General features: G+C 40.3%; 1 protein-coding gene across 1 annotated transcript in view; it reads right to left on the bottom strand.

Annotated features, from left to right (window-relative positions):
* Positions 1-12,042, bottom strand: part of LOC134227509 (RNA/RNP complex-1-interacting phosphatase homolog) — a 95,336-nt gene extending 83,294 nt beyond the window's left edge. Inside the window, exons 1-2 of the mRNA XM_062709056.1 lie at positions 11,825-12,042; positions 11,687-11,762 (exon numbers count right to left, since the gene is read on the bottom strand). Of these exons, the coding sequence (XP_062565040.1) occupies positions 11,687-11,762; positions 11,825-11,847 (99 nt within the window). The 5' untranslated portion in view covers positions 11,848-12,042. The remainder of the gene's footprint in view (positions 1-11,686; positions 11,763-11,824) is intronic.
* Between the last annotated feature and the right edge of the window lie 3,053 nt (positions 12,043-15,095).

The raw sequence follows: 15,095 nt of genomic DNA, 5'->3' as shown, positions 1-15,095 counted from the left end.
ACCATCCCATTGAATTCCACCACTTAATTGTATCTTGACAGACTTCGAGTCGAGTCAAGTACGAGACACTGAAGACGGCCTTACTGTTGAGGTCGAAATACGTATCTGTCAAGATACAATTAAGTGGTGGAATTCAATGGGATGGTATAAACTCGTCTTAGGACAAGTGATTAATTCCAATGTTTTGAAAACTCGATGTACATATGCACAATACCATTCTGTCTCATGTTCAGAGCGTCCTCCAAAAACTTGAGCTGATTTAAATAACAACTGACTTAACACGAACCATGTCAAGATTCCATGGAAATTATTTAGTATAGGGAGATTAAATTTTTGCTGCACTCAAAAGAAGCACACAGGCGAAAAAATAACTCACATACCTACCCAAATCAATACTCAAGAGCTTTCACTTAATAAAAACTGCGTCTTGTATAATCGTTTCAATCATTAGTAATCGTATTTTTTCTTGAATCGTTTCCGACTAGTCTTCGTTACTTCACTGCACACCATTGTTGAAACGGTTGTCAGGCGTATCAAGTCCAAGCAGATGTTCTAAGTTCTCCAAATCGTTCTGAAGTTCAAACCTATCGATCTACCACGTCAGCTGGCCCATACAGGCCCTAGAGGTCGTGTGCATAATTCATGATCTAATATTTCCAAACCGGATGTTCTAACTTCTCCAAATTAATGTGGAGTTCAGACCAATTGGTCTACCAAGTCAACCGGGCTCAACACAAAGCCAATAGCAACCTATGCTGTTCATTCAGTTGCAACCAAAAATAAGCGCCAGTTAGTCGCCTAAGAAAAACATACCTTCAGACAAAAAGCTACTTTGATATTTTTGAAAATTATAATTTGGCAGGCACGAGGTGGAGTGAAAGCTTTACTGCCGCTAACCGCAAGTCGAGCACATCTGTATATGGCGTCCATATACAGATGTGCTCGACTTGCGGTTAGCGGCAGTTTAATAGCACGTGCATTTTGTATTGCGGATTAATTTTGCACATCTATGAGACCTTTGGAAGATGATTACGATAGTTGTGATTTTGTTGGCATAATACAGCGCTTTATGACATTTTTTCTTCAACTTACTAGTTGACCCAGCAGGTGTTGCCTTGTATAGTAAGCAAAAATGTGCGTTGTGATTTTCCCATGTCAAAATTCAATACGAATCTTAAATTTAGTTGTCCACGATTTACTCAACCTTAATCTTGATTTTCGCATGAAGAAATATCATGTAATTTGATACTTGATCTTCGATGAATTCAATGCCTCCTTAAGGATAAAATGTTGTTTTAGAACATTAATAAATTGTAACTTAATTTTCGGATTGGCTTTCAGTCACGGGTAATAGCGTTGACAGTTTTACTTCATCGCCGACGTTTCGATCCGGGATGGGATCTTCTTCAGGGCTCGATGGCAGTCAATTTGTTAATTACCGCTACTTTCTTACGGAGATTTGTCCTGTTCGGTCTCATGAATAATGTTTCTGGCCTCATTGACAAAAATATAGATCACTTTTCGAATTTGTTCACTATCTTTTGTCACACACTATAGTGAACTATAGTGTGTGACAAAAGATAGTGAACTATAGTGTGTGCCATCGAGCCCTGAAGAAGATCCCATCCCGGATCGAAACGTCGGCGATGAAGTAAAACTGTCAACGCTATTACCCGTGACTGAAAGCCAATCCGAAAATTAAGTTACAAATTTCACAGTCGTAATCCACTAGCAATTAATAAATTGTGCTTAAACCAAACCGTAACACCGCGCACGCACACGCGTCACTATGTCATCGGCCAAAGAGTTTCAAGTGAAGACAATGTGAGCCACCCACCGCGAGTTTGCATCGGTGGTGACGAAATCTGGTAGAAGAATTTGTGTACTTGGGCCCACTGGTAACTGCCGAAAATGATACCAGCAGAGATATTCGGAGACGCATAGTGGCTGGCTGGAAATCGTACGTACGTTGGACTCCGCAAGACGCTCCGATCGAATAGAGTTCGCCGCCGTACCAAACTGACAATCTACAAAACGCTCATTAGACCAGTAGTCCTCTACGGACACGAGACCTGGACGATGCTCGTGGAGGACCAACGCGCACTTGGAGTTTTCGAAAGGAAAGTGCTGCGTACCATCTATGGTGGGGTGCAGATGGCGGACGGTACGTGGAGGAGGCGAATGAACCACGAGTTGCATGAGCTACTGGGAGAACTATTCATCGTTCACACCGCGAAAATCGGACGACTGCTGTGGGCCGGGCACGTAGCCAGAATGTCGGACAGTAACCCGGTGAAAATGGTTCTCGACAACGATCCGACGGGCACAAGAAGGCGAGGCACAGCGGGTAAGGTGGATCGATCAGGTGGAAGATGACTTGCGGACCCTCCGTAGACTGCATGGTTGGCGACGTGTAGCCATGGGCCGAGCCGAATGGAGAAGACTCTTATATACCGCACAGGCCACTTCGGCCTTAGTCTGAATAAATAATAAATAATAATTCTAACGTGAAGTACGTGAGATTTCAATTGAGTGCAAGAAACAGCTGCTATAGACAGTATGAGCTGAAAGTAATCATGAGTAAAAAACCCAGATTAATCCACCTAGCGTTGGTGGTGCCTTTCTCGCATTTAGTTAAGACACCAACCTTATATGGGGTTTATATGGTCCGGTGTACCATTTTCTTCATAACTTTTAAACGCAATGACCGATTGTTATAAAATTCAATAGTGATCAACAAGGCTTTGTCCCCTGTCGAATGAAACCTGTTGCGAGAAAATCGGTTGAGGATTACTATACGAAAAGTTGTCTAATGTTTTTTATAGCTTTTGTGCACACACATACACACACACATACACACATACATACACACGGACAGACAGACATGTGCTCAGCTCGTCGAGCTGAGTCGATTGGTATATAATACTATGGGTCTCAGAGGCTTCTATAAAAAGTTCGTATTCGGAGTGAAATGATAGCCTTTCGGTACAACTTAGTTGTACGAGAAAGGCAAAACATTCAACAATTTTAATGATCTATCACACCGTTCTGGATTTTTTTTGCAAACTCCATCCGAATATCAAGAAATGCCCATGACTCAGCAATGTTCCTTACATATTGTACAAAAAGTAAAAGAATATCATAAAATTTAAATATTCGGGGATGTATAAAAAAATTATATAACATTAAGTTTTGAAAACAGATTTCTTTTTTAGTTTGTTCAGCGGCGCAACCGAAATGTTTGATAATATAACGAATGGAATAAATTTAAATATGTCTCGAAATTCCGTTAAATTTCGTTAAAAGCTAGTTTTTTCTAGCTGAATTTTTGGAGTTTAACGAAATGAAACGAAATCAAGAAATCAGATTACGCCATGCTTAAATTCTGAAACGATTTTTTTCGAAATACCGCATATGCTTAGTCTGTAGAAATATCAAAATTTCCATTTTTTATGTCAATGCACAGGTAAAAAGCCATTCGCGACGATATTGTTATTAGTCTAGCGGTGTTAGTGCATTTCTCTTGCTGTAAAACATGTATTAAGAAAAAACACAAAAGAAAGGTCAAAATATCACTTCTCAAATATAGATCCATTTCCACAAATTCCTTCTTCCGAGACGTGCCAGCCTAGGGCAATTGGAATTGCAACACGCGTACAAACTCGCCGATGTGCTCAAGGATCGTGGATTCGGCATCGCTGCAGGAGGTTTGTTGGAAGGGATCAATTCTTCTTATCGGCATTACATCCACCAGAGATGCATCCTGAACAGAACTATGAAACTATGCAAAAACATACGAGCATGCTTGATTTCTATCCGTTAGATGCCCACGTGTTCCATTACTAGCCGAAAAATGTGTAGCATGCCGTCGCTTGAATTTGTTTTCCTAGGATACAAGTTGCTAAGTTAGGTCAGTGCTCTTGAACAGTGTGCAGTGTTCAGAACGTAGTGAACACGAACACGCGTTCTCGTGTTCAGATGCATCTCTGACATCCACCACTGGGACATTGCCGCATCGCTGCTTCAGCATTTCCACAGTTATTAACTGCGAGGTTTCTAAGCCAAGTTACAATTTTTGCATTCGTATATCATGAGGCTAACACGATGATACTTTAATGCCCAGGGTAGTCGGGACAATTTCCAAACCGAAAATTGCATAGACCGGCACCGGGAACCGAACCCAGCCACCCTCAGCATGGTCATGCTTTATAGCCGCACATCTTACCGCTAGGCTAAGGAGGGCCCTGGAAGAGATCAATGGTGCAAACGTTTAGAGTTAATCATACCATCTACCAGAGCTGCGGCAACACACACTAGCTGGGAACAGCTTTCATAGTGATGGGCGATATGCAAAGGCGTGTGATCGGATGGTGACTTCAGCATAATCAACGTCCATAGCCTACACTCCGGAAGCACTGATGATGATAAGGACGCATTCAACGCGCAGCTGGAACTTGAGTACGACAGCTCGCCAAGCCACGACAAAATCATCATAGGAGATTTTAACGCTCAGGTTGGCCAAGAGGTGGAGATTTGACTGACTATTGGGAAGTTCAGCGCTCATCGGCTGACGAACGAAAACGGCCTACGACTAATTGATTTCGCCGCCTCCAAAAATATGGTCATTCGCAGCACCTACTTCCAACACAACCTTCCTTATCGGTACACCTGGAGATCACCACTGCTGACAGCATCACAAATCGATCACGTTCTGATTGATGGACGGCACTTCTCCGACAATATCGACCTCAGGACATATCGTGACGCTAACATCGACTCTGGCCACTGAAGCAATCTAATGTCGTCACTGCATACGCGCAGCATCTCGATGCAGCATTGCCAGGAGAGGGTGAGTTCGATGGGGCCCCTCTTGAGGACAGCTGGAATACAGTTAAAGCAGCCATAAACGACGCAGCGCAGAACAACGTCGGGTATGTGGGACGAAGTCGGCGAAACGATCGGTTCGACGAAGAGTGCAGACAGATTCTGGAGGAGAAGGACGCAGTGCGGGCGGACGCGCTGCATCAAGGTACCCATCAGAACATGGAACGTTATAGATGGAAGCGAAGACAGCAGACCCGCCTATTCAGGAGAAGAAACGCCTATTCAGTAGAAGTGGGCTTCGTGGGCTTCGTGGCCGTGCGGTTAGCGACGTCAATCGTCTAGACGCATGTGCTGTGGAGTGTGGGTTCGATTCCCGCCCCGGTAAGGAGAAAACTTTTCGTAAAGCGAAAAGTTCTTCACTGGTCCACTGGGTGTTGTGTAAATGTCCTGTCCGTTGTCTAATGCTAGATGTTAAGTGTTCAGTCTGTGCGACCTCTGGTCGAAGACGGTGACCCTGTCTTTTTTTTTTTTTTTTTTTTAAAGACGGATGAACGTGTGTGTGATCGAAAGGTGAAAGCAGCTTTAAGAGGAACATTTAAATGGCGCTGAGAGTACAGGCAGTGAAAATCAAGTCAGCGGAGGAGATGACTACGTCAGTTCAGCGGACGATGGGAGCCAACCAGCCCCCACCTTGAGGGAAGTTAAGGATGCCATCCAACAGCCAAAGACCAATAAAGCAGCTGGTAAGGATAGTTCGGGAGCTGAGCTCATCAATATGGGCCCGACAAATTTGGCCACTTGCCTGCACAAACTGATAGTCAGAATCTGGGAAACTGAACAGCTACCAGAGGAGTGGAAGGGGTTATATGTCCCATCTACTAGAAAGGCGACAAGCTGGAGTGTGAGTACTTTCGAGCGATCACCATCCTTAATGCCGCCTACAAAGTGATATTCCAGATCATGTTCCGTCATCTGTCACCATTAGCGAATGAGTTCGTGGGAAGTTATCAAGCCGGCTTCGTTGACGACCGCTCGATAACGGACCACATCATTCTTTAAAAAAAAATTAAAATCAACTGCACAAAATCGAGTTTAAAGCAGTTTCAAACCGAAAGACTAATTAAAGGCTAGATTTAAAGTCCTCGCGTACTTTGAGGCTAGTTTACAAATCAGGAGTTTGTCAGCAAATTTTGCTCCCATGTGTGTGGACGAGAAATTCGGATACAATCCGGCGGAAATCTCCGAAAGTCCGAGCTGTAAACCACGCTATAAATTGTCCAGGATTTTTTAAGGTAAACTACGTCTAAGGGAAAGGCTCGAATACAGGGCGTAAAATGAAAATTTCAAAATTGGAAACCGTCACAAAATTATGTAAGATTTGTATCGTTAATAGCTCTTTTATCTTTCAATGGATTTTAAAGATTTATATATCAATCGATACACAAGCTTTCAATCACGAGTTCACGAATTGGTATGTCTCAGATGAGGAATCCATATCTGACCATCGCTACATCTTCTTTGATCATTTGAACGTTACTTCGCAGACCTTGCGTTTTAGAAATCCTCGTTCAACCAACAAGGATCTCTATACAGAGTTGCTCTCGACAAAGTTTCAAGGATATCTACCAACCATTGAAACTCCTACCGACTTGGATGATGCCGTTGATACTTCAACGCACTATGGTTCAGGATACAGATTTACGCGGAAAGATGCATTTTACGCCAAAACTATATTTTTTAGGAAAAACTGTTGTTCAACAAAGTTGTTCGAAATAGTAAGGCCATCATTATGGTGCAACCAAAAAATAGGGTGGCCCATCATATAAAAAAAATTAGGAAATATTTTTTTATTTTTTGGAATATTGACATGTTATGTTCTACAAAGTTGTAGCGCAGCTTATTCCAATCAATTTTGTTAAAAAAAACTTTTTCTGTAGCGGCTGATTTAGAGCAATTTTACCTAATTGGATTAGGGTGTACCTCACAAAAACAGTATTTTTGATCTACTTTTTTTGTTTTAGATTTCTCGAAAAAGTCGTCTTCCGGTGAATTTTAGAGCTCAAAAAATGCAACTTTTGATGGGTGGATATGCTCAATATCTTCTACAAAAATCTACAGCTTTAACACTTTTTATAAGTTTTATCATTATCATCGTATTGCAAGATTTACGAGAAAAGATGCATTTTCGGCCTAAAGCATACTTTTAAGAAAAAAATTTTGTTCTACAAAGTTGTTCTGGATACTCGGGCCCTTATTATACACTGCAAAAATTCCACACATTTTTATTGGCAAAAATCCATTAATTTAATTCATGATTCTAATTAGTGCACACATAACCACTCTCCACGCGAAGTACAAATATAATCTATAATCAAATAAAATGTATGTGTGGTCTCTAATATGCAGTTATTGAATTTATGTGTGGGTACAAATTGCATATATTTGGGTAGCCAAATTGCAAAAATTTATGTGTGCGACAAATATAGTCAATATAAAGAATTTTCTCAGTGTAGAGTTACCGAAAAATAGGGTGGGCCATTTTGAAAAATGGGATTTTTTTTTTATTTTGCGGAATATGGACATAAAATGTTTTACAAAGTTGTAGCGCAGCTTTTTCCAATCAACTTTGCTATAGAAACTTTTTATGTAGCTCTTAAGCTCACTTGTTTAGAGTAATTTTACTTACCAGAATTAAAAAACAATATTTATGATCTGCTCATTTCATTTTTTATTTTTCACAGATGTCACCTTCTGAAGACTTTTGGGGCTTTCCAAAACGCGTGTTTTGCTATAAGAATAGCGTCTGTATCTTCTTCCATTGCCGAGTTATATCAATTTATTTGAAAAAAAAGGATTTTAGTAAAATTAGTAAAACTTGAGAAAAAAAATAACATATCCCCAATTTTTTGACATAATAAGGAATATGAGTTTCTCTTTCAAATGCCGTGTAAACATATTTTTTGGTCTGCCCTAACCGGAGATATCAACTTATGAAAAAGGTAATTTTTGACAGAAAAACGATTATAACTTTTGATCGGTAGAAGATATTGAGCATATTTACCCATCAAAAGTTGCATTTTTTTGAGCTCTAAAAGTCACCGGAAGACGACTTTTTCGAGAAATCCAAAACAAAAAAAGTAGATTAAAAATACTGTATTTTAGGTACACCCTAATCCAATTAGGTTAAATTGCTCTAAATCAGCCAATTGATTGGAATAAGCTGCGCTACAACTTTGTAGAACATAACATGTCAATATTCCAAAAAAAAAAATATTTTCCAATTTTTTTTATATGATGGGCCACCCTATTTTTTTGTTGCACCATAATGATGGACTTACTATTTCGAACAATTTTGTAGAACAACAGTTTTTTCTAAAAAATATAGTTTTGGCGTAAAATTCATCTTTCCGCGTTCTTGAGGTGAACCGGTCAAGGGCCGAAAACCTCATTAATAAAGACAATAAAAAAAAAAAAAATCTTTCCGCGTAAATCTGTATCCTGGACCATAGTGCAACGTTGCACATCGTGGAAGCTTTCGAAGAAGCTTGCCCTTTACGTTCTGTAAAAACCTTAAGAGGAACCCCATGGTGGAATTCCCAATTGGCTAAACTCAGGAAGCAGTGCAGAAGGAGTTGGAACAGACGCCATTCAGCAGGGACGGAGTCTTTCAAGTCGACTCGGAAAGCCTACAAGAAGGCTCTTCGATCTGATGAACAATCCGACTGAAAAAAACCTCTGTGCAAATGTTACCAATTTGAGTAAAGCCAGTAGGTTAAATAAAATTCTTGCGAGATCCAAGGATTTCCAAGTTGGCGAAATTCGCAAGCCAAATGGCGACTACACTTCTTCTGACGAGGAAGCATTAGAACACCTATTTGATACACACTTCCCTGGATATGTCGATATAGCATCTTCGCATGTTCCTGATGTCTTTTCATGTAGCTACGGGTCTTGGGCTCAGGCTCGTAGAATCATAACTACTGAATCGATTCAATGGACTCTTAACAATTTTGCTCCTTACAAATCTCCAGGGGAAAATGGGATCTACCCCGTTCTTCTTCAGAGGGGTTTTGAGCATATCAAACATGTTTTGAAAAAACTTTTAGAATGCAGTTTTGCTACTGGGTATATTCCCATATCCTGGCGGAATGTCACTGTAAAGTTTATCCCAAAAAGAGGACGTGCTTCGTATGAAGAAGCAAAGAGTTTTAGACCCATCAGCCTGACCTCATTTCTTCTGAAATGCTTAGAACATGATTTCCCAAAATGTGGGTCCCGACCCCCAGGGGGGTCGCGAGCGGATTGTTGGTGGGTCGCGTAGAACAAATATTAATTGCAGCTCGAATGCCGAATCTTTTGATCATTCGTTTCAGGAACATAATTTCATCACCACGCTATTTTAGAAAACATTTATGCCTAAAAGCTGTCCCTTTAATGAAGTAAAATAAAAACATTTTGACAAACAATATCATGTTTGACATTTTTGCATTTGTACATGAAGGTAATATATGAATATTTTGAATATTTTTGTAAAACTTGCCGAAACAGATGACATTCTGATTCAATTAATGCTTATTACTACATGGTAAAATACATTTCTTCATAGGTGGGTCGCGAGACATATCGAATTTTGCTAGGTGGGTCGCATACCCAAAAGTATGGGAAGCTCTGGCTTAGAACGTATTATCGATCATCACATTCGTGATGACTGTTTGGCAAACATGCCTCTTCATGTTAATCAACATGCTTATCAATCTGGAAAGTCCACCGTGACTCTTCTACACAAGGTTGTCTACGACATTGAGAAAGCATTTGCTCAAAAGCAATCATGCTTGGGTGCGTTCTTAGATATTGAGGGTACTTTTGACAACGTGTCTTTCGATGCCATATTGGAAGCCGCACGTCGTCATGGGCTCCCTAATATAATAAGCAAATTCACCAGATGCTTAAAAACCGACATCTCTACTCGACATTACGTCAAGCAACGATTAGGAAATTAAGTGTCTGCGGATGCCCCCAAGGGGGAGTATTATCTCCACTTTTGTGGAACCTTGTTGCAGATACGCTATTGATATTACTCAATAATGGCGGTTTTCCTACCTATGCATTTGCCGACGACTATCTAATATTGATAGTCGGTCTGTGTATTACTACTTTATTCGACCTGATGCAAAACGCTCTTCAGGCAGTCGAAAGTTGGTGTCGCCAATATGGCTTTTCGGTTGATCCGAATAAAACATCCATTGTACTTTTCACGGAAAAACGTAACCGTCATGGTATTCGCCCATCTTTTTGACTCTGAAATCAATGTAACGGATCAGGTAAAGTATGTTGGACTAATTCTTGATTCCAAGTTCTCCTGGACACCTCTTGTGTGGTGGCAAAAGGGTGCACTACACACACGACACACATCTCAAACAAGAAGTACTTTCTTGTACTTACCGATTATGGGTTTTCGGTTTCATGGAAGAGAATCCTGTAAACCGCAGTTCTACACACACTTCGTTGTTACAGCTCATGGTTGATTGGGACAGAACTGTCCTCGCTCCAAGTGATCAAACACTCGCTAGTAGTTTTCCTTATAGGACATTTACAACACAATTCCCCTCGCGGGATGAGTGGACATCTGGCTATTTGGAAAGAAGTATGTCAGACAGCATTGTTTTTTACATTGACGGCTCTCTTTTCGAAGGTAGAGCGGGTGCAGGTGTCTACTCGCGTGAGCTGAGATTGGAACAGTCCCACTCACTAGGTAAACACTGCACTGCCTTTCAAGCGGAAATATTTGCCATTATGTGTAGAGTGCTATCCGCACTGCAGAAACACACAATGGGCAAAGTAATATACTTCTGTTCAGATAGCAAAGCAGCTATCAAAGCTCACGCTTCGGCCAACTCAAGGTCGAAGTTAGCCGCATGTCGAACTCAAATTGAGGAACTGAATTCAGTTAATACGTTACACCTGGCCAGTTACGCCCCTATGAAACTAAGCGCGTAATATATAAATCCTCGATTTTTTGTCTTTCTCGTACAACAAAGTTGTACCGAAAAGTTATCATTTTACTACGAAAACGAACGTTTTATAGAAGCCTCGGAGACCCATAGTGTTATATACCAAACGACTCAGCTTGACGAGCTGACCAAATGTCTGTCTGTCCGTTTGTATGTGTGCGTGTGGTCAATTAAGTTGGGTTTTTATCAGTTAGTTCAATCTAGCGTCCAAAGACGACGGACTTTTTTTTAATAAATTGCTAAAAAAAAAGTTACTTCCGCTGCATACAGTTAAGCCAAAGAGAGTTCGAAACGGTCAACCATCTAAAGGGTAAAGTTAACGGATGGGAACCACATAATCAGATCAAAAAAATATTAGAGGTTCATGTTAGATTAAATTGACGAAAACAAATTAAACAGCTGTTAACCCCAGGTACATGCAGATCACGATAATAATGATTTTCCGTGACCAGGCAAGTAGGGGAAATGACAGCTTTGGCAGGTTTTGTTCTATTATTGTCAGGTTTTCTATAACTAATTATGCTCAAATTTGGCCTAAACATTCTTTGTATATTAAAGAATAATGTGGCCGAATTTTATAAAATTTGGTCAACAAAACCCCCCTGACAATAAATAGGCTTTCAGCGATCGTGTACGTACACGCACGTTTCACTCACACTTTTACTCGGTTTGTTTGCAACCACGAGCAGCTGTCACGGCAAAATCAAATGGGATTGTTTGCAACCACGAACCTGCGTTCGTGTTGGTGGGAAATGTCGGCGAGACCCTAATAGAACAAAACATGCCAAAGCCGTCATTTCCTCTATCGCAAAACTGAAAAGCTGTAAACAGCTAAACTATCTGGAGCTTACCTTTTCCAGTGGCACTTTCAGCGCAACGAACTGCGTGCCCTCAACTTGGGCACCGATGCTGCTGTAGGCAAGCCACCTAAAATAACTCGATGCGATTAGATTACAGATTTTATATTTAATTATACAATTAGCACAAACCTGTCTGGGTATCTGCATGCCATTTCGCTAAATCCAACAACGATCAATACTACCCACAGGAAACTTTCACGTTGTTCTTACTTTAAAACTTTGATAAAATTGCCTAATTTCCGCTTAAAACAAACTCACGCACTGTATCATAAACAAAATCGGCGAGGTCCGAGCTTGAAAACACAAAAACAAAAACTCAGCAAAAATCTCATGACGGAAAAAAACATCCAAGAACTGTCAAAGAATTTTGCCGACAAAAACAGAAACACGTGCGGACCAATGGGCTATTCAAATATTACGATCTATTACGATATCCAAACGATTACTATTCGGAGAATCATCAAATGCGTGCATCATAAAGAGATTGTAACCTCAATGATACAAACAATAATAATAACAATCGGGGAGGTGTGAATAGAATTGATTTAGTGGTCAAACTGAAGCCAAAATTTTCTATTGTGCCTGAGCCAAGCATTGAAGCTTGTGGTTATGTTGTTTTCAGATCTTATATTGAGAAGTATTGTTATTATTTGGAGAAAAATAAAAGTAAACTTAGTTTGAGTTTTGATGTATTATTTGTAACAAATATTTTCACATTATATTTCGCTCGATATATCGAGTGCAAAATTATTAGTAGGAATGCAACTAATACTATCGACAGACATATGATTTCCGCACAATGATTTTCGTATCACGCTGCACGCGTACAGTGACAAGATGACACACATCTTTTCTTTCCACCGTTGTATCTATTTGACAGCTTGTTTTGATATTGATTCTACCGCTTTCCAGAACTATATTTTTTATCAAAATGTATAGAAATCACAAATTGTTACTATAGTTTTTATGAATATTTCACAATATTTACCCATATTGTTTGATTAAATTGTAAATTCGCGTCAGCAGTTCATCCATCGATATGAAAACGTCATAGTTTTCCAATTCTTCTTATAGGTATTTTAGCAAAAATATGCGAGTTCTTGCAAATATTCCGTAGGGCAATTATTTCTGCGGACGTTAATCACTCTATTCTATGATTCGGAGTGATTTCAGTGCAAACGGCACTGATCGTCTAATTCATTTATGCACTTTGAAGAATAAAGCCAGAGACGTTCAATTGGGTCATAGATCCTGTAGCAGGTTTATTCGTACAAGGAACTCCGGGCTTTTCAAACACTTATTTATTTCGCGCTGACTACCGTTTATTTCTGCACTCCACTTTTACCTCCACGAGATCCTCCTCTCCTCTCCTCCATCCCTATCAAAACACTACAGATCAAATTTTGAATTTGTCCAAAACAACGGTACAAAATATTTTTCCCATCTAAAAAAGTAGATTTTTTTTTGTGTCTTTATTAAAGAGACTTTCAGCCCGAGGCTGGCTCGTCTCCGAAAAAAGTAGATGCTGACCTGGGTGCTGCGGATAGAGCCGCTTTTCTGCTTTCAAGTGAGTAGAGAGATGGTTTGAAATAACTCCCACAAGCAAAATTATTTTGCAGTTACTTGGCTGTCAAACATTTCCCGCTCTTCGATTTTCTCTTTCCATGCTGCATGAGGGTGCAGAAATGCGCGAGACTCTACATTACTTTACGATAGTTTACATTCATTACTGCTCCAATCAGCTGCTGAATCTCGTGAAATTTCGTAGCGAGTGCTTTTTAGTTGCATCCCTACTAATTTTCCACTCGAAATATAATGTGGAAATATTTGTTACAAAGAATACAAAACTCAAACTTAGTTTATTTTTATTTTATCACCAAATAATAACAATACTTCTCAATATAAGATCTGAAACGAACATAACCACAATCTTCAATGTTTGGCTCCGACACAATAGAAAATTTTGGCTTCAGTTTGACAACCAAATCGATTCTATTCGCACCACCCAGATGCTGACTAATGGCAAATCAAAGGTCCCGCATCCTTCCCAATCCCCAGACCTCATTCCAATTAAAACCCATGGGATCCTTGCACAAAATGTTCGAAATCACACGATACAGAACTCAAACCATTGAATATCATGCAAAAGTGACGGTAGATCTTCCCGGAAACAACCCTAGAACTGGCAAAATCAAATAGGAAGGCATCTTCAGAGCGTAATTATAGCAAATAATGGGCTTGCAAATCATTATTTTGCAATTGTTGTGAAAAATATCATCCAGCCCTGCCGTCCTTCTTAGTCACACTTGGTCGACAACTAAGAAGCTTTGCCCAAATCTAAAAATTTCTATTAGTCTCTTTAGGCTATATGTGTGCATGTGAGCGTGTATGTGTGTACAAAAAATAGTGTGCCGTACGGCCGAACACCTTTACAGTCTCTTTAAAATGCTCCCACAGGTGCGGATTCACACTGCTGCCGCCCACATGGGTCTCAATGATGCACTGTTGGTTACTATCAACCCCCCCAAAGCCAACATTTTGCGCTCCCGCAGGTGCGGATTTGCACTGCTGCCGCCCTCATGGGTCTTAATGATGCACTGTTGGTTACTATCAACTCCCCCCTAAGCCAACATTTTGCGCTCCCGCAGGTGCGGATTCGCACTGCTGCCGCCCTCATGGGTCTTAATGATGCACTGTTGGTTACTATCAACTCCCCCCAAAGCCAACATTTTGCGCTCCCGCAGGTGCGGATTTGCTATACCAGCACCCATACTGGTCCCAGTTTCGTATTGGAAGTATTGATTTGTTCTCCTAAAATCCCATTTTCACACCGCATGAAAAAATAGTTTATTTTGGGATACTTGGGTCATAATCATCCCGAATTGCAGAAAAACGTCAGTCAACTTGCAAATGTTTGTTTTTATTTCATATGTCAAACGGCGTATTTGACATGTCAAAACAACAAATTATGTTCTGTTTCGTAAAATACAACGGTCGAAGGGCAGGGTACGGAAATCATCCTGCTATCGTGATACCAGCGTGATTCTGGGTGACAGACATATGATTTTATGCTGTACAGTGATATTGGTATCATATATGTGTCACAAGTATAAAACACACTCGTTACGAAATTTCACGAGATTCAGCTGCTGATTGGATTCCAAAAACATCGCATATGCAAATATATATGGGGAAAAATCCGCGGATCAAATTCCCGAGGTGTGAGTCTACCTTTAAGGCTGGTTTACAGTTCGGAAAACGCGTCCCGGGATTTGATCTCCCATGTAATTTAAATGGGAGCGGGATTTGCGTTTCCCGTGACAGGAGCAGAAGTCTACACGAAAAAATATTTTCCTGAAGTGTAAACCCAATCGCGGGAAAAGTGTATGGTTAAAAATCT

The sequence above is a fragment of the Armigeres subalbatus genome, chromosome 3 (assembly GCF_024139115.2).
Source record: "Armigeres subalbatus isolate Guangzhou_Male chromosome 3, GZ_Asu_2, whole genome shotgun sequence".
Lineage (NCBI taxonomy): Eukaryota > Metazoa > Arthropoda > Insecta > Diptera > Culicidae > Armigeres > Armigeres subalbatus.
Note: the sequence above shows the minus strand (reverse complement) of the source record. Positions and strands in the feature narration are given on the sequence as shown.